This window comes from Polychytrium aggregatum, assembly GCF_025602895.1.
Source record: "Polychytrium aggregatum strain JEL109 chromosome Unknown BJ171scaffold_13, whole genome shotgun sequence".
NCBI lineage: Eukaryota > Fungi > Chytridiomycota > Chytridiomycetes > Polychytriales > Polychytrium > Polychytrium aggregatum.
Genome location: NW_026516215.1, coordinates 471,578 through 488,543, shown reverse-complemented (window position 1 = coordinate 488,543; position 16,966 = coordinate 471,578). Strand labels below are relative to the sequence as shown.

At 58.2% G+C, this 16,966-nt stretch overlaps 7 protein-coding genes across 7 annotated transcripts; 3 read left to right on the top strand and 4 right to left on the bottom strand.

The window, feature by feature from the left end:
* The first annotated feature begins 3 nt into the window (after positions 1 to 3).
* BJ171DRAFT_53814 (uncharacterized protein) lies at positions 4 to 1,231 on the top strand. The gene is made up of 2 exons (XM_053112893.1): positions 4 to 188; positions 421 to 1,231. Exons 1-2 carry the CDS (start codon positions 46 to 48, stop codon positions 1,187 to 1,189), a joined length of 912 nt encoding a protein of 303 aa, XP_052967918.1. The 5' UTR covers positions 4 to 45; the 3' UTR covers positions 1,190 to 1,231.
* On the bottom strand, positions 1,212 to 5,578 carry BJ171DRAFT_499864 (uncharacterized protein). Its single transcript, XM_053110515.1, has 9 exons — positions 5,421 to 5,578; positions 4,775 to 5,278; positions 4,363 to 4,644; positions 3,897 to 4,122; positions 2,638 to 3,766; positions 2,372 to 2,486; positions 2,124 to 2,246; positions 1,838 to 2,007; positions 1,212 to 1,642 (listed from the first exon to the last, which is right to left on the bottom strand). Exons 1-9 carry the CDS (start codon positions 5,481 to 5,483, stop codon positions 1,528 to 1,530), a joined length of 2,727 nt encoding a protein of 908 aa, XP_052967917.1. The 5' UTR covers positions 5,484 to 5,578; the 3' UTR covers positions 1,212 to 1,527.
* Positions 5,579 to 6,527: 949 nt separating this feature from the next.
* Positions 6,528 to 11,134, top strand: BJ171DRAFT_580486 (uncharacterized protein; the record flags this gene model as incomplete). Its single annotated transcript, XM_053114045.1, has 13 exons — positions 6,528 to 6,796; positions 7,564 to 7,615; positions 7,905 to 8,000; positions 8,094 to 8,192; positions 8,359 to 8,586; positions 8,758 to 8,996; positions 9,147 to 9,323; positions 9,492 to 9,688; positions 9,906 to 10,085; positions 10,218 to 10,299; positions 10,468 to 10,687; positions 10,824 to 10,955; positions 11,102 to 11,134. The coding sequence occupies 13 exons, from the start codon at positions 6,528 to 6,530 to the stop codon at positions 11,132 to 11,134; spliced, it is 2,004 nt and encodes a 667-aa protein (XP_052967916.1).
* BJ171DRAFT_613852 (Phosphoadenosine phosphosulfate reductase family-domain-containing protein) lies at positions 11,038 to 12,474 on the bottom strand (the record flags this gene model as incomplete). Its single annotated transcript, XM_053115307.1, has 4 exons — positions 11,038 to 11,609; positions 11,697 to 11,838; positions 12,055 to 12,176; positions 12,284 to 12,474. The coding sequence occupies 4 exons, from the start codon at positions 12,472 to 12,474 to the stop codon at positions 11,468 to 11,470; spliced, it is 597 nt and encodes a 198-aa protein (XP_052967915.1). The 3' UTR covers positions 11,038 to 11,467.
* A 62-nt stretch (positions 12,475 to 12,536) lies between these two features.
* Positions 12,537 to 13,249, bottom strand: BJ171DRAFT_580484 (uncharacterized protein; the record flags this gene model as incomplete). Its single annotated transcript, XM_053114044.1, has 2 exons — positions 12,537 to 12,729; positions 13,086 to 13,249. The coding sequence occupies 2 exons, from the start codon at positions 13,247 to 13,249 to the stop codon at positions 12,537 to 12,539; spliced, it is 357 nt and encodes a 118-aa protein (XP_052967914.1).
* Positions 13,250 to 13,852: 603 nt separating this feature from the next.
* BJ171DRAFT_499855 (uncharacterized protein) lies at positions 13,853 to 15,237 on the top strand. Its single transcript, XM_053110514.1, has 5 exons — positions 13,853 to 13,993; positions 14,132 to 14,156; positions 14,437 to 14,524; positions 14,660 to 14,675; positions 14,832 to 15,237. The coding sequence occupies exons 1-5, from the start codon at positions 13,902 to 13,904 to the stop codon at positions 14,884 to 14,886; spliced, it is 276 nt and encodes a 91-aa protein (XP_052967913.1). The 5' UTR covers positions 13,853 to 13,901; the 3' UTR covers positions 14,887 to 15,237.
* Positions 15,238 to 15,401: 164 nt separating this feature from the next.
* BJ171DRAFT_598027 (uncharacterized protein) lies at positions 15,402 to 16,605 on the bottom strand (the record flags this gene model as incomplete). Its single annotated transcript, XM_053114802.1, has 5 exons — positions 15,402 to 15,582; positions 15,772 to 15,871; positions 16,007 to 16,115; positions 16,227 to 16,453; positions 16,578 to 16,605. The coding sequence occupies 5 exons, from the start codon at positions 16,603 to 16,605 to the stop codon at positions 15,429 to 15,431; spliced, it is 618 nt and encodes a 205-aa protein (XP_052967912.1). The 3' UTR covers positions 15,402 to 15,428.
* Positions 16,606 to 16,966: the final 361 nt, after the last annotated feature.

Here is a 16,966-nt window from a genome sequence, read left to right as displayed (position 1 = left end):
TATTAGCATGGATGGATGTATTAGCATGGATGTGTATTGGCGTGGATGGAGATGCGAATACGTCACCCCAACTCTTCACAGCTCCGTCATCGCATAACTTCATCCCGTCGACGCACGGCTGGCGCGGCTGCGGTGAATCGCTGGCAACGGCCCGTTGTCCACCCGTTGTCCACCCGTTGTACACCGATGTATGCCCTTGGGTGGTACAGGCCGTCGCACGGGCTTGTCACGCTCAGCGCGTCCGCTCAAATAGCACTACAGAAACAGCACCACGCCGTGCTGCTCAGCGGTATTCATGGGATTCATGTCTCGGAATCGCAGCAACCATTGGGCATGTCGATGCATCCTTGCTTGTCGACATCCCCCTGCTCTGTCTCCAACTCTATTTCTCGCTCTTCCCCACATCGTCATCCCTTCAAGCGCAACTCTGATCCGGCTGACCCTGCTCAACCTGAATCCTCGATCCGAGATTCGCTGCCGCCCGGGCCAGCGTCGGCTGTCCACCACCAAGGTTGCGACGAGGCCCAGTCAGCACCAACTCCTTTGTCATTTGTCCATGAACCAACCGACCACGTTGGCGGTTGGTGGCGGCGGCCCTGTGCCTGGGAAAACGGGCATGTTTCTGCCGCTGCGCTCCCATGTGTCTTGGGCCTCTGACGCTCGCCGCTGGCCGCATAACTTTCACCGGTCACGGAATGGAACAATGTCAAAGGATCGGGCGTCGAGCGCGGTGGTAATCCGAAATGATAGCCCGAAGCAGCCACTCTGTTTTCCCAACCCCCCCCCAAAACGTGCGAAATCAAAACCCAAGTTCGCTCGGGCTCGAGGCGCTCGAGGTGCTTGGCCCCCCCCCCGCATTCAGCCATGTGGAATGTGTCTCATCGAGGCGCTAAGGTTGGTCTCCCGCCAAAGCCGCCCGCGTGGGGGATGCTATTGGCGTGGAAACTCACCGGGCCTGAATCCGAAGCCGGTCAGAGGGCCGTCCGTTACCCCGAACTTTACTTCTGCTGGGCGGGAATGCATATCCACCATCGCCAGAGACGCCAAAGGCCTCGGAACACACAGCGAGCGACCGGCTCGGCCCAACGATCTCAATGGCGAGAAACCACGGGACTGTTCAAAGGATCGAATGCATATGGCATTTCAAGCCCGAGTTCCCCAAAGCAGCACCAGGGAGTGGTTGATGTGAGGAAAACGCATATGGACGCCATCCACTTTTGCTTTGCACCGGCGATAACATGCCGGCCGCTCACGTTCGCTTGCTCGACGCAGTTCACTCTGCACTATCAAGAGTCTTGTTTTTGGTTTCGGCAAGAGCGGAGCAGAGGAAAAGAGGAGAACGCAGAACAATGATAGAGAATGCAGAGCGAGGGTGGGGAAGGGAGTCGAAAGTGAATGCAGTGTGGATTGGCTCAGTGTGACTTTGGTGGGCCCGCAACGAGCTGCGCAAAAGTGTCGAATGGGCGAAAATTATGTGCCGCGGGACTTGGCTTGGCTTGGCCTCAGTACGAGGCGATGCCGCCAATGCTAGATGATCGTTTCGGACTCGGTGCGGATCGCTTCCCGGAAGGCGATGATGAGCTGGGGAAAGACAGTGTCCCGACAAAGGGCATTGGGCGCATGGCCAACAGGGACGCAGAGTCTGGTGGCGGCCGCCGAGGAAGCAGAGTTTGGTCGCAACGGCGTCAGCAACGGCACCAGCGACGGCGTCAGCAACGGCCCCATCGAACCCTTCGATGCCAGTCCATCGACTGAAGCAGCGCCCGCACAGATCGATGAAGCACGGCGGCCAGGCAGCAGTCGCTGAGGCTGGATCTCCAAGCCACGTTCGACTTACCCCATCAGTACATCCAGCGCAAAGTATGCGAGGGCAAAGATAAACACTACAAACAGAATCGACAGGATTCTGTGCCAGAACGACTGCGCGTAGACCGTGATGGTCCTTCCGACCTTCCTTGCCACGAGCGAAAACCGACCAGTCTGCTTTGCCAACTCGAGCTCGCGAAGCTGGGCAACATCGGTCCGGGCGATACAAGTCAGCGTACAAGCATCTTGGATGGCCATCAAAGCCGCAGACACCGAGCGATCGCCCTGGTCCAGGGGCGATCAAGCTGGAAACATACCTTGGCTGTATAGCGCTCTTCGACATCCTTCAGACGGGCCTCATCAAACTCCAGGCCGGCTTGCGAGACCACAATGTTTCTCTCGAGCTTGCTGATCTTTTCTCCGACTTGCTCCAGGTGAGACTGCATGGGCATTGCGAGCAGCTTTCGTCAGCGGCCGTCGCAGCGATGCCTGCGATCCACAACCATCATCATCATCATCATCATTGGCACCACGTGCAGCCGGGATCGACTTGTAGTACTGTTACCTGTTCAGCGCCGAGCTCTTGCTTGAGCTGTGTGTTTCTTCGACGCAGACGCTCCATTTTCCTGTCGACTTCACTGATGCCCTGAAGCTCACGCTCGATTTCCTCCATAAGCTTGCTGGATACCACAAGTAGTTCGCATGTACGGCGCAGCCAAGAAGCAGAGTCAGGCGAGCGTTGGTCCAGGTCATCATTTCCATCCCGACGTGCACGATGGACACGAGTTCGGCAGCAATCGGGTCCGACGACAGCAACGCTCGGCTCCATACCTTTTGGAGCTCTCGTCATGATGCACCTTGCCAAAGATGCCCCGGATCTCGTCGAGGACCTGCATCATCGACAGATAGACGCCGTTGGCGTGGGCCTCCCCACCGTTTCGGTCTGCGATTTGATTGATCTTCTTGCCAACTTCTCCCAAAAGCGACACCTGGCGTTCCTTGGACATAGGCGAGAGACGAGCACCAGCGACTGCGCGCCGAACGGGCGAGATCGAGGTTTGCCGCTCGCCCCGAGTATGGGCCGAGACGCCATTGGACAGGGCTTGCGCTCTCGGGGAGCTGGCTGTCCGCACTGTGCCAAAGCCCAAAGTACCCTCGGCAAGCTTGGGGGCAGGCTCTCTGTCGTCGACAACGTCCCAGTCGCTGGGTTCGTTTGAGGGACCAAGAAGGTCGGAAGGATAGATGGTCGACAGATCCGCAACAGAATCGACGACGTTGTGGTTCGCAAATGACGGTGCATCCTTGACTGCAAAGGACAGGCTGCTGTCTGGGTCGCGGTCCAGAGTCAGCTCCTCCGAGATCGTGGTGAGATTGGCGCCGTTGGATCTGGCGGAGAGGAAGAGCAGATCGTCGCTCGAATCATGGGGCTCAAAGTCGCACGGAAAGCGCTCGCTGAACGGCCTGCGGAACTGTTGGCTGCCGATGTCGCTGACGGGCTCGGCAAAGCTAGACTCATCCTGGCCGAGGCCGAGGCCAAGCTCGCTCGCCGCCAGGCTGTCCGAGTCTTGGCTGTCCTTGCCGTTCAGCAGACGCACTTGGTGACTCAGAATCGGTGTCTTGGCGATCTCGGTCGCGGAGAGCGGGCCGTCCAAGCCGGCGCCGAGGATCTCGTCATGCAGAGAGTTGGATGGCCGGTAGTTCAGGTCAAACTCTCCCATGCTGCTCTCGTGCTCGTTTTGGATGCTGATCTCAGCAGTCTGATCGAAGGCGCTCGGGGTCGTTTCCTGGTGGATGTCATCGCCGGCGTATCCGGGCACCTCGATATCAAGGTCGTTCGGGGCCCCTGTTGCCCCGACAAGACCGCCAAACTCGGTGGGCTTCTGGATTCCAGAAATGTCCTCGGTGCGGGCACGCAGGATTTCTTTTGCAAGGGAGTCGTTGGTGGAGCTGGCCAAGAAATCTGCAACCAAGATGGCTGGCGAATGTCAACCTGGGTGAATATTGACTCAGAGCAGAAGAAATAGACGCAAACGCTCAAACGAGATTTGACCAGGGGTATGTGGATGGACATGAGCTGCAGTCAAGCATACCATCGCTTTGGTTCAGCATATCGTCGTTCATATCGTCATGCAGGACTTCTTCCAGGGGGATAATGGACGACGAAAACGAGGTTTCGGGATCGACGTCGAGGCCAGAGGCCAGTGAGCTGGACAGCGGGTCGCGGTCCTCGGTCCTTCCTGGTGACGGCGGGAACTTGAATTCCATCTTGAAGACGGGCGGAGGCGGAGGTGGGCCTGAGGGCGGGGGCTCTGCCGGCTGGAGCCGAGGTGCACACCAAGACCAAATATGCATGCCAGCGGGAACAAAAGGAGTGTGAGATCGGGAGCACCTCTCCAGCCACAAAGACAAGCTCGCTGCTTCGACGACGGTGCTGGGTGGGAAATGGCACATGGATCTCACGGAGGCACACACGTCCGAAATAACCCCCCCCCATGAATGCCCAGGCCACAACGGCGCCGGTTCCGAGGCCGGGAGGCGAGTAGGTGTAGGCCATACCGATTCGCGCGAAAGAGCGCTGAGGAGACGGCTCGGGGTGAAAGTGATGTTGGAGGAGACGACCTCGTCGACCTTCTTCTGCACTTCCCGAGGCAGATCCGGCTCGGTCTTTTTGGGAGGCTCTGCCGGAAGCTTGAAGACGCTCGACTCGGGCTGGACAGGGGAAAAGATCAGGCCGCTTCCGAGCGGCGCGGAACACCGGGCAAACTCCTTGAGCTCATCATGGTCGCTTCTGACGACCTCGGGAGACTTGAACCTCACGGAGGAGAATCCGAACGGCAGCTGGAGGGCGTCCGCAGGGAAAGCAGAAGCAGGAGGGGTCAGAAATCCAGACGAATTCAAAACTCGGTAAACACACGAGACTGGGTGGGTGCATCGGCGGCTGACTGTGCTTGAAGATGGCGATGCTCACCGTTTGCGATGAAGGAAAGAGCGATGTTGGGCTCTGTGATGCCGGGAGATCAGCGAGGCCCAGAGGACCAGCAGATCCCAAGCTGAGGCGTTTTCCGGCCTTGGGTTGTGATTCTGCGCCGGAATCGGCCGACGTGGGCGACGATGATCGCTGCGAAATGGGTACAGGGATGCGAGAGGCGGACATGGCTGACTTGAGCGTGGCTGGCTTTTGCGGGGTTGAGAGTTCGGCAAGGGGTTCGGCGATCATCGCGACGAGAGATATAGGCTTTGACGGATGATGCACGGAAGCGTAGAAGTGCGATTCGTCTTGGAAGGATGCCACGGATTCGCCAGAGATTGGCTGCAGATTGGGTAGGTTGCAGATTGGGCGGATTGCGGATTGAGCTGGGTGCTGATTGCCAAGCGCCTGATCGTGGCAGTTTGGTGCGGCAATTCCCTGGCTGGAGGAAAATAACAGCGCGGGACGGGTGCGGGTCCGAGGATCGGCTTGCAGCGGTGGGTCCTGCGACAGGCGGATGTGCAGGAGGTGTGTGAAGGAGGCTGCAGGAAGGATGAGCCGACAGAGCGAGCCATTCCAAAATCGGCGTTGAATATGGCAGGCGGATCGGGCAGCGAGGACGACGACGAGAAGCCGAGCGACCTGCCTGTTTTGGGGAGATTGGCTGGGAGGAGCCGATGCATCCCAGCAGCACATCCCAAGCGCACATCCCGGCAATCACCAGAGACGCCCAAGACCCAGAACATATGGCAAGCACTCGCTCGACCTGACTATCCCGATGGCGAGAAACCACGGGAGCAGTCCAGATGGTCGAGTGCGTGCACCACACTGCCGCATCGACATCGATGCCGGTTGACTGTCACCACACGAGACCGACGGATGTATTCAAGGCTACAGTCCCGAAACCAACCACATGCAGTCGTTGGTGAAGCACACCCAGGGACACCCAGGGACACCCAGGGATATCACTGTGTAATCTCGACTGAGGAAGCTGTATTGGCATCCAAGGCGGCTCTCATCGATCGCAACCTGGTGCTAATGTAGCCAACGGACAACCGATGGCCAGCCACGGCCAGCCCGAGTCAGGATCCCAGCCTAGCGATGCAGGGTCTGCTTGCGGATGCATTCGCCGTCGTATATCATCAGGTTCTCGCCGCCAAAGGTCTTGGATGCCACGTTGTTCTGCCGCTGGGCTTTGGCAAGGGCAAAGGGCGTCATCTTGGTCTGCGACGAGCTGTCGCCGGCGCTATCGGCATGGGCCCGATCGTCCCCGTGCGGCTCGGGCAGCGGCGGCAGCGATGTTCTCTTCGGGTCGGCGTTGCTGGTGTTGCTGGTCGCAGAGCTATCCATGGCGAGAGAGCAGTAACGACGCCGTTGTCAATGAGTACCGTTGTTACCAGATTTACCCGCGGTATTGGATGGGAATGTCCACGTCGTTGCCTCGTTGGGACGAGGCGACGGATTTCTCGATTCCGTCATTCTGTCGGGCTGACGGCGACCCCGTTCAGAGCCGACAGTATCTGCTGGCCATCATCGACAGCGACTCCATTGTTCGATCTGCAACTCCATTGTCCTGCCGATCGCCGGCGCCACCCGTAACGAGAGCCGCAGCGAGCAGCGAGAGCGCCTCGGTGCTGCGCCACCGGTCGTGGCTCGCAACACATCGTCCATCCAGTGTTCGCTTCCTCGGGCTGTGCTTCGCCCCGATCACATCCTCACCTCCATCCCCATCTCCACGCACCAGCCACCGCCCATGAGTCGATACGCCGACACCGACTACGGTGCCGATCGAGCGCGGCCCCGCGGCCGGACCTCGTCCGGCGACGTCTTTAGCCGGCTGGGCGGGAGCGGCCAGGGCGAGTCCTCGGCCCAGCGCGACGGAACCCATGCTCGCCATCGCAGTGGCGGTGGGTTTTCGACCCGAGGCAGGGGCGGCATCTCCAAGCACTCACTCCCTGGGCGGCCCGAACACAACCTCACTCCCTATTCCTCGGCTCCCGATGGTGGTCCGCGGCGATCCTAGTAAGTCTGTGTGGATGGGACAACCCGGCCCGAGTCAGACTGCAGGCAGCTGCGAGGGCCACGAAGAGGGCGATGCACCCGAATCCCCGACGATGGAAGGCCCTGCACCGGGACATGGATGGCACCGTGCAGGCAGTGCAGGCAGTGCAGGCAGTGCAGGCAGCGCAGACAGTGCAGACAGTGCAGAATCTCCAGCGTTGAAACTATCATGCAGCGGGAGCTTGCAGATGCAGAGGTCTACCAAGCAACGCAGCCGATCGCCGGGCTTTTGTGCGCTCTCGGTCGATATCTGAGGCCCTGCGGCGCACTGAGGCTGGGCCAGCATGGCTTTCATATGGCCCCGCAGCGCAAAGTAGATTCCTCTGCGGTGTTGCACGCATTAGCTCTGGGCCGTCCCTTGGGTACGGCTCGGATCAATGCTCTGGCCCCGAGAGCTGCCTGTTGTTAAATAAACGAGATCTGCGTTCGGTGTTGTAGCCTTCGGCCATGCATGCTCTCTGCCTCCTGACCAGCTGTTCTGTCGAGCCGGTGCCTGTCTGCGATTGCTGCTGTCGGCGTGGCCCTCAGATGGACTCAACTCGAGCCTCCGTCCGTCCGTCTGTCTGTCTGCGCTGTTCTATTCTGTTCTTTTCTGTTCTGCGGTCGTTCATGCAAAGTTGGGAAGCTGTCCGGCTGCTTGGGCCTGAATAAACCACTCACCTACTGCCATCGCTCTGACCCCAATGTGCCGCTTCCGGCTCCGGAATCCTCTCCATCCGGGTCTCCAGCAATCGATCCAAGACCTTCAACACTCTGGCACAAGAAGGGACCCCGAGACTCGTAGGACCCGTCGATGTCGTTGTCGGTATCCGCTGCACCGTCGGCGCACATCTATCGTCTGCAACTTTTGTCGAGTTGTCGATTTCGAACAATACCCCCGATCTGGGTGCATGGCCAGCGGGTGCTTCCGGCCCACTCTGGCTTGCTCTCCCCCGAAGCGCCTGTCTCGGCAATCTTGTTTCTTGATGCACCTTTCCTCTCAGCACCCTTTCCTTAACGACGCACTGTCTTCTGCGATGCGCTGTCTCTGCGATGGCTTCGCGCTTCGGCCGCCGCTCAATCTCCCCAGGTCACCAACTGGTCCGGCGCTTCCAAGACTGCAACGGAGCAGACGTTCCTCGATTTTATCCGATCCAAAGTCAGATCGCCCATCACCATCATCAATGTAGGTTCACGAGGCGCTTTCAAGCTCTCCTGCCTTCCTGGTGTTGTTTGGGTTCCAGGCAGCACATTCTAACGACTTGATGCCCAACCCCAGAGCGTATACATGGGCGACACAGCCACTCTCACGGTCGAAAAGCCCGCACACGCCATCGTTCTGAAGAGCCTCTCGGGCATCTATTTCCAAGGGATCAAGGTCAGTGGCCTAGCAACAGCGTCGGCCATCGGTTCTCGCCCCGGCCTGCGTGTGCAGACGAATCTACTCGGGCGATATCCGGGGTCTGGATAGCGACCGAATCGGACTCGCTCCATTCATCGAATGCCATCGAATGCCATCGAATGCCATCTAATGTCCCGGACAGCTCTTTATCTCAATCGGCCAATCCGGCCCTCCGCCGGATGACAGCGGCAGCCAAACGGCAATCCAGAAGCTGACCGAGCTCATAAACTCTCGCTACGATTCGGCGAACCGCTACCTGAACCTCGACAACATCACCGATCAGCTCAAGGCCATCGGCCAGCCCGATCTGTCCGAAAGCTCAAAGTTGGGGCCTGTGCTGTGCAAACTGTTTGAGCAAATCTGTCCAGAGGTGGGTTTGCAGACATGTGGGGTCAGAGACACTTGATTCATCACCCCCGGACGATAGTGCCGTTCAAATGTCATTGCTGCTCCTGTCCCGATAGCGGCTGCTGCTACACCCTGCAACCTCCGGCAACTCAAGCCCTGCTGAACCCTGCTTATTTGATTCAAACATGTGCAGGTCGAGTCAATCTCTCTGGCCGGAAATGACATCAAAACGCTGCAGCCGTTCTCGACACTGCCAACGCGGCTCCCGAATCTCGCCAACCTGTCCTTCCAGAACAACAAGCTATTCTCATATCAAAACATCGATGTGCTGCCTGGGAGCCAGCTGCGGAATCTCAAGCATCTGATTCTTCTTGGCAACCCCATTCGGGACAAGCTGTTGTCTCGGCCTGGTGGAGATCTCACATATAAGAGGTATGCGATTGACAATGGGCGAGTCGCTGTTCTGGTAGCCGACTGGAGATTGCCTGGTTTGTATCATGGGCTTGGCTACGGGTGCTCTCGCTGCGCTCGACATCGGTATGTCTCCTCTGCTAACCTGCAACGCTGCGATATATCCGACAGCGATATCAAAAAGATATTCCCGAGCCTCGAGTTCCTCGACAACGAGCAGCTCGTGGGTGAGATTCGGTTCGACGTCGGAGAGGAGGACACTATGGAGTCGGATCTGCCCTTCAAGTCATGCAAGGGCTTCATGGATTCGCTTGGGACATCGAATGTGGTCCAGGACTTTCTGCCAAAGTATGTGGCCCGAATGTGTTGTAGGCTTTGGTGGATCGCTTAGATTCACCGCAGTTGCCTTTTCTTCGCTCGGAGATATGCGGTTCCGGCGCCGATGAGCCCAGTGTGGTGTGGCGACAAACTCATCAAACCCTTCACCGCCTCCCCCTTGATCCTGCCGCATTGCAGGTTTTTCTCGGCCTTTGACTCTCATCGGTCCGAGCTATCGAACGTCTACGACAACAATGCGCTCTTCTCGGTCTCGGTCAACAACCACTATCCCCCAACATCCAAGGCTTTCGGCAGCCGAGCTGGAGGCTCGGGCACCGAGTACTTTGATACTTGGTGGACCTTCAATCGCAACCTGCAGCGAAGCAAAACAACAGGTACGCAGAGCAGCTCCTGCGTTGCTCCCGCATTACTCCCGCAGCGATCACTCAGCAGCCCTCACGCTTGTGCTCCTATTCCCTTGCTCACATGCCATCGGTTGCATCCTATTGATCCCATCTCGTTAATCATATCTTGCTGCCCATCGACCCGTGAATCTCAATGTTGTTGCAAATCATTCGGGAACCCTTCAAACTCGGAATCTGCGCGTAACAGACAAGCGCATCCCGCTGCTGTATCAAGGCACAGAACGCATCATGTGTGCCCTCAACTCCCTACCCGCCACCCGCCATCCGTTGGACGACACATCCAAGTTTGTAGCGGATGCTTTCCAGATCGCTGGACCCAATGGCGTGCCCATGCTGTTCATCCAAGTGCATGGCGAGTTCTGCGAAAGTAAGTCGATTCGATTCGATATGCCCACCCACCCTCAGAGTTTACAGAAAGAGGACATGGTCTGGTGGACGGCTGACCACTCGTTTCCGTGGCTAACGCTCCATTTGCACGGCCGACCGACTGGATGTGCAGTCAACCCCAGAGACAACAAGGCTGGAAGAAACAGGAGTTTTGATCGGACACTTTACCTCGTTCCGTCGACTCCTGGCTCGAGGTAAGCGATACTGCGGCGATCTCATTGCCAACCTGCGGGCGCGAGGGAATATCCCAGGCGACCCTGTTGTACTTTGCATCAACCTCTCACCTGTGGGGCACCACGATTCCCGCGACCAGCCCGCAGTATTTGACATCATTGACTCATCCATCATCGCGACGTCGGCAGACCTCACCAAGCAGGCGTGCCCTATGCCATCATCAACGATCTCCTCGTCGTCCGCTGCTGCACCGGCAACAAAGCATGGGCGAATGCAACTGATTATGCCGACACGACCACGACACCAAAGCCGGCTCCAACACTGCAAACATCAACACCAAACTCGGCTCCGGCTGGGCCCATGCAGAGTCAGGGCCAGAACCCGGTTCCTGCAGAGCTTGCCCACCTCGTAAGCACTCGTGCCGCTGTGCGCAGAACTGTGTCGACAACCCCTGGCCACGATCGACTGCATCTTCCGTTTCGACCTCCGTCTGATCCTGCTCTATACTCACTTTCGCTGCGCCCCGCCGGACCCGCCTTTACAGAACCCACAGCAGCTCGAAATGGTCTACGAAATCTCATCGAGGACCCACCTCAACTATGCCTACTCGCTACAATGCCTCAGCGACTGCGGCTGGCAGATGACGACGGCCCTGGAGGCATTCCATCGGCACAAGGTGGGTGTGACCTGTTCTCGACCGAGTGCTCAAGACATGTCTCGCCGCTTGCCTTCAGCCGCCATCCCAGCACTAACATTGTCGCACCTCTTTCTCTTCTTGTTGCTGGCGCCATCTATCCTCATCCTTGTCTTCATCTCCACCAGAGCAACATCCCATCGGATGCATACATCCAATAAGGCCGTCGCCTGTGTATCCACTTGGATTCCTGCGTGTCGCGGCCTTCCGCGATGCATTTCAATTCCACCCAGCTCGTGCATCGCAAGCGAGGCAAACCGTACCAGGCAGCATTCAGATCAGTTCAAACCAAACCAAACCAAATCAAATCAAATCAACACGCAAGGGCCGATCGTCCCATTCATCGTATCATACATAGTCCGGCATCCCATGCGCAATTCCGCTCTTAGGCTCGATTTCAGTTGTGGCAATCAGCGTCTGCCCCAGCGGCGGGCATAGTTCAGTTGTCCATAAAATGCACGTGGGAAAGGCGGGATGAATGTCGCCGCAATCTATTATGTCTTTCGCTTGACCCGCCCATCGCGCTCCTTGGAGTAGTCCTTGAGTCGGAATGCCTCGTCGTAACCGGAGCTCCGGAGCGGGTTGGCAAGGCAGGGGTTTGGGATGGTGTCAGTGGTGCCACCAAGGGAGGTATATCTGCAACGCAAAGGCACATAAGTAAGGAGAGACCGAGCGACAGTGCGGCTGAAAGTACGGCTGAAAGTGCGGCCCGACGCAACTGACCCTTGATCATACAGCGAGCAGTACGGAACGTTGGCGATTTTCAAAAAATCCCAGATATCGCCGTATTCCCAGTTCAGGATCGGATGTGCCCTCATAACCCTGGGCCAGTCATCGTCCGTGGGCTGGATTGGCATGATGTCGGCTGGTGGAATCGGGACAGGACAAAGATCCAAGAGAGATGGAGGCAATGTCGGGAGCCGGGGCTGTGAGTGCCGGGGGGCAGCAGGACGCATCCTCGACAAAAGATATACCGCAAGTTCAAACAAGCATAAAGCTCAAGCCCACAACTGCAGCCGGGGCTGCAACAGCGGCTCAATTGGCTGACTCCTTCACCCCAACGAGATGCTGGCCCGCATACCCGAAAATGGATCGGTTGTCCGTGTTCCAATAAAGATAGCCTTGATTTGAGGAGCCGATGAAAGAAACTCTTGCAGCCCCTGCTTCATCGGGGGTGGGGTGCGGATGATATCGAGCGAGTAGCTGGAACCGGGGCGCAGATCCAGTGGCGATCGCATAGCGGCACATCCGACTGATCAGTATGGTAGCTGCAGCACCGTAGATTTGCTCGAATGGCCAATCTCGCGGACAGCATCAGCATCAGCATCAGCATCAGCATCAGCATCAGCATCAGCATCAGCATCAGCATCAGCATCAGCATCAGCATCAGCATCAGCATCAGCATCAGCATCAGCATCAGCATCAGCATCAGCATCAGCATCAGCATCAGCATCAGCATCAGCATCAGCATCAGCATCAGCATCAGCATCAGCATCAGCATCACCAACGGCAACGACGGAAACGGAGCCGCATATGCCCAGGTCTGTTGATATCGGCGCACTCTCACCTTGTCGCGACAAACTCGACAAAGTCATCGACCTCGCCAAAGGGCGAGTGATGAGTGACATACAGCGTCTTGATGGGCGCCCATGATTCAGGGTGCTTGTGTTGTTGCTCTGCGAGGACAGCGGCGACGAGATGCAGCATCACGGTGCAGTCCTTGCCACCGTTGAAGCTGAGGGCCACATGCTCGACGCTGAGGAGGCCGGAGCCACGGATGTCGGTTGTGGAAGCGGAGCAATGCCGTTGGATCGAGTCGATGGAGCCAGTCCCACATATGTCGAGCAGCCGATGCAATGGATCGCATCGCAATGGACAGTTGGCCGGCGCCCGGATGACAGGAGGCGCGATCACAGCAGTGCGTCAGAGGATGGAAGTGAATGGGTCAGCGATGCAATTACGGCTGCTGACAACGAGCTGATCTAGTGCCGAACGGCACATGGCAGCGAGAGGCAGTGCCGATACACGCCGCATCCCTCTTGACGCTCGCAGCGGCAGAGTGCGATTTGGAGATCGGCGCCCGGTCGACTATCCATTTCGATTGAGGCATACCCGAACTGCTCGAATGTTTCGCGGATGATGTCGAGCGATTCACGGACGCGATGGGATAGCTGCAACTCGGCCTCCAGGATCGTGCGGATGTCTTGGCGAGCCCTGCTGTACTGGTGCAAGGGAGGCAGGCTTTGACAGCAATCGGATGTCGGCGAGGGATTCATTTGGAGGGCCGGGACTGCGGTTCTGGATGCCGAGAGCGAGCCGAGGGTGGAGCTGGCGATATGAGATTGTCCAGGACGGCGATGTGAGATTGTTCAGGACGGCGATGCAGCCGGCGATCTTGGAGCAATCTTGGAGCAGCCCGGCGAGCGAGCAGGTGGGAGAGAGACTGCGGTATTTGAAATGGCAGCCGGAAGGACAGGTCTGCTCTTGACCGGGCAGGACGTGGAGTGGTCGGCGCGGCGGTGTCGATCGGGCCATGAGCCAATTCACGTGGCAGCGGCCTTGTCTCTTGCGCGGCCTTGCTCCTTTGCGCGCTTGCGGCTTGCTCCGGATCGACCCGGCCCTCGACCCAGCTCGATCCGGCTCGACCCGCCGCTAAGCCACATGACACACCGTGGCTCACGCCAGTGGCTGTTCCGTGCACGCACGGCGTTCTGTGCTGCCATCCGCGTCGTCTCGCCAGGCGTTCTCGGCTGCTCTCGCCCCTCGCATCCGTGCCTTTGTCGGCGCTCTCTTCTCGCCGCCGTGCTTCTCGCCGCGCTCTCAGAAAAAAGCAAAAAATCGTTTCCGATGGCGTCTCGAATCCTTCTGTCGCTTCCTTCGGCTCCTCTCTGCTCCGTCTCCTCTCCTGTCCCTCATCGCCTGTCCGCCATGTTCGCCAAGACTGCCCTCGCCCGCGCGTCGACCCTGCTGAGACGGGGCGCCGATCACGCCAACGCCCCCTTCGGCCCCATTCACTTCACGTACGTCGTCATATTCGCATCCGAGACAGGTTGTTGCGGACTCGCTCTGGATTCGGGCTCGGGCCGCGTCCGCTAATCGCTCGCCTCTCTTTCGAAATCCATCTTGAACCCCGACCTGCTGCCCTTCTCATTCAACAGCGGTGTCAACTGGGTCCGCCGCGGTGTAAGTGTCTCCTCGTCTGCTGCTCGTCTGCTGCAGCCAGCCAGCCAAGGACCTGCCGCCGGCGGGGTGGTGATGGTCATGGCCGCTTGCGACCCGCAAGTTGCGAAAACAACGCGGGACGGTCAATGCCGCAACAGAGCAAATAGAATCGATCGGTCGTAGCGACTCCGATACAAGAGGATTCATTTCCGCAATGCCCAAGGCGGCCTGCCCTCATGTCATCTGCAGCAAAGCCAGCGATTCCTTGAGCAATTCACTGAACCCCATCACCTGTTTGTAGACCCTCCCCTTCGGCTTCAAGAACCGCATCATCTTCAACACTGTCTTCTGGACTCTGTCCATCGTCGGCCTGGGCCTGCCTTTCTTCTGTAAGCAGCCGCTGCATCTCCTGGGCGCCGGTGCATGTGCAAAACCTCTGTGGAAATTGCATCCGCATCATGCCAACAGCAACTGACGAGCGTATTCCTGTCGTATGTGTATTTGACCTTCCTCCCGCTCTATAGCCGTCGAGCTTGCCATGTAAGTCTGCTTGTTTCAACGTTTGCCACCGGTCGTGGCGAATGCATTGAGAGGGAACGTGCGATAGCGACAATCGTAGACACGGAAACAGAGCGGCAGAAAGCCCGGTCTGAGTTGGTGGGCGGATCTAACCCTCACTACTGTCTCTTACCTCAGCGCCCCCCTCCGTGCTGCCGCTGCCGCGAAGAAGCTCGCTGCCGCTCAGCAGTAAGCAGGGTCACATTCCAGAGCCCAGTCGCCACAGCCACCTCGAAGTGATGTAACAGCTGTTGGATAGGCACTACAGTATATCCCAATACACTTTTGTGGAGCAAATCCCCAAGATCCACGCGGAGCCAGGGCGTCACGGACAACGCCCCTCTCGACGACTGCCGCTGGACAAGCTTGTCCGCGAATCGATTCGACCAATCCTCATATGCGACAATCAACTGACTCGCCGCGCTGCTGCGATCCTGCGCATGCTTTTTACACTGGAAACGGACGTCGATGCTAATGTTTTGTCGATGGGTCAGTTCCGTCACCATTACAAGATCCTGCTATCATACGACGACGCCCCAGCGACCATTCTGCGAGCATCGATGGGATTGCGAGACCAGCGAAGGGATCGGTCGGCTGGCGCGGCCGCCCGGGACACGAATGAGGTTCAGGCACTAAGCCAGCTTATGGAACAGCGACAAACTGCGGTGGAATCGTCACGGATCGGGTTGCGCTGCAACAGTGCGCGCCTCCGTTGCGATTGTGGGCTGTCCAGCTTTATTTTCTCACTTCAAACACATCGTGATCCAGCGAGAGCGGCTCAGGCGCATCGCTCATGATTCGGCCTGGCAGTTTGGATCTCGTCTCGAGTGTTCTCGCGCCTGTCAATGGAGCTTTGGAGTTCTGGTAGACTAGGTCGTATAGCAATGGCCTGCGCATATTGCGAGTGAGCGAGTGCGAGCTGTCCGATTTGGCTGTGTGCATATGACTGTGCCAACTGCCGGTCCAAGGATCATGGAGAACCATCGATCGACTGCATTTGGCTTGGCGAGGTGTTGGATCAAAGCAGCACCATCACACAATCCGACCCAGCCCAGTCCGGCCCAGCCCGAGTGCTCACCGGTGCTTTCGGCTCGGGTCGTTGAAGACACCTGGATCTTGTCCAAACTCTTCACAGAGCTGATCGCGGGTTGGAGACTCAGAGTTGACCGATCCGGTCTCTGATTCCGGCGTGCACGACGGGCAGGCTCAGCTCCCATGCTTTGCTTCCAGCCATCCAACCCAACGAAGGCAAGGTCTTGCACGCCTCTTGCCCGACGATCAGTGCTCGGCTCGATAGCAGACGGAGATCCTACCCAGTTCAAAGACCGAGAGCGAGTGGCGGAATCCGTTCCACTCCAAATACTCCCGGATCAGGCCGTTGATCGTCTGCGTTTCATGTGCCGGCGCTGGTCGCGGCTGGAGCTGGGAAAGCAGTTTCGGCTGTGGGTCAGACCAGCCACATGGATGATGCAGTCGATCATAGGATGCGGCCGATTGTCATGTCGACACACGCGTGGTGCCCATGATACTCACATCATCTTCCAGCGACCGGAAGACCTCGGCCCTGATTTTTGCCTTGAGCTCATCCAGGATTCCCCGAGCGGCAAGCGTCTCCTTTAAGGCTGTGGTCCAGCCAGGCCAGCGGCCGGTGCCACCGGCAGCGGTAACGGCCAGCGACACGCAGGTGAGAGGACGAGTACGGTGTTGGCCGAGCGGATCGGGCCAGGTGTCGGGTGCATTGAATGTGTTGAGTGAGTCGGCTGAACATCAGACCGCACGGCAGGCAGCCGAATCCAACGGATTTGACCGAGCCCAGGGTGCGGATCTGGTGTCTGCCCGCAGCATTCTCACAAACCAATGTTGCTTCTGGCATGGGCTACACACCTTCCTTCAACTCGCCGTACGAGCTCATGGCGATGGGATGCTGATCGGGCCAGCCTCGAGAGATGCAGGATGCGATAGTCGCCCGCCAAGGACTCGAGCACCCTGGATGCCCCGCTCTGGCGGCACCCGGCGGGGCTTCTGGGAACAGGGACCAGACATGATGCGATGCATTCGGTTGACCGACGCACTGGGCAACGTCTCTTCGCACAAGCACTGTGACAGTATCCATGTCAGCCCCAGTCATCCCGACATCGCAAGGCGTCTATGTCGCCATCGACAACCATTCATGCCACCGTCACCGTTACAGCATGGCCCGCACCATTTCTTTCAGGCAAAACACAGTGCCCTTGGATCATGTCTCGCTCGGCCAAGAACAACCGAGCGGGTCT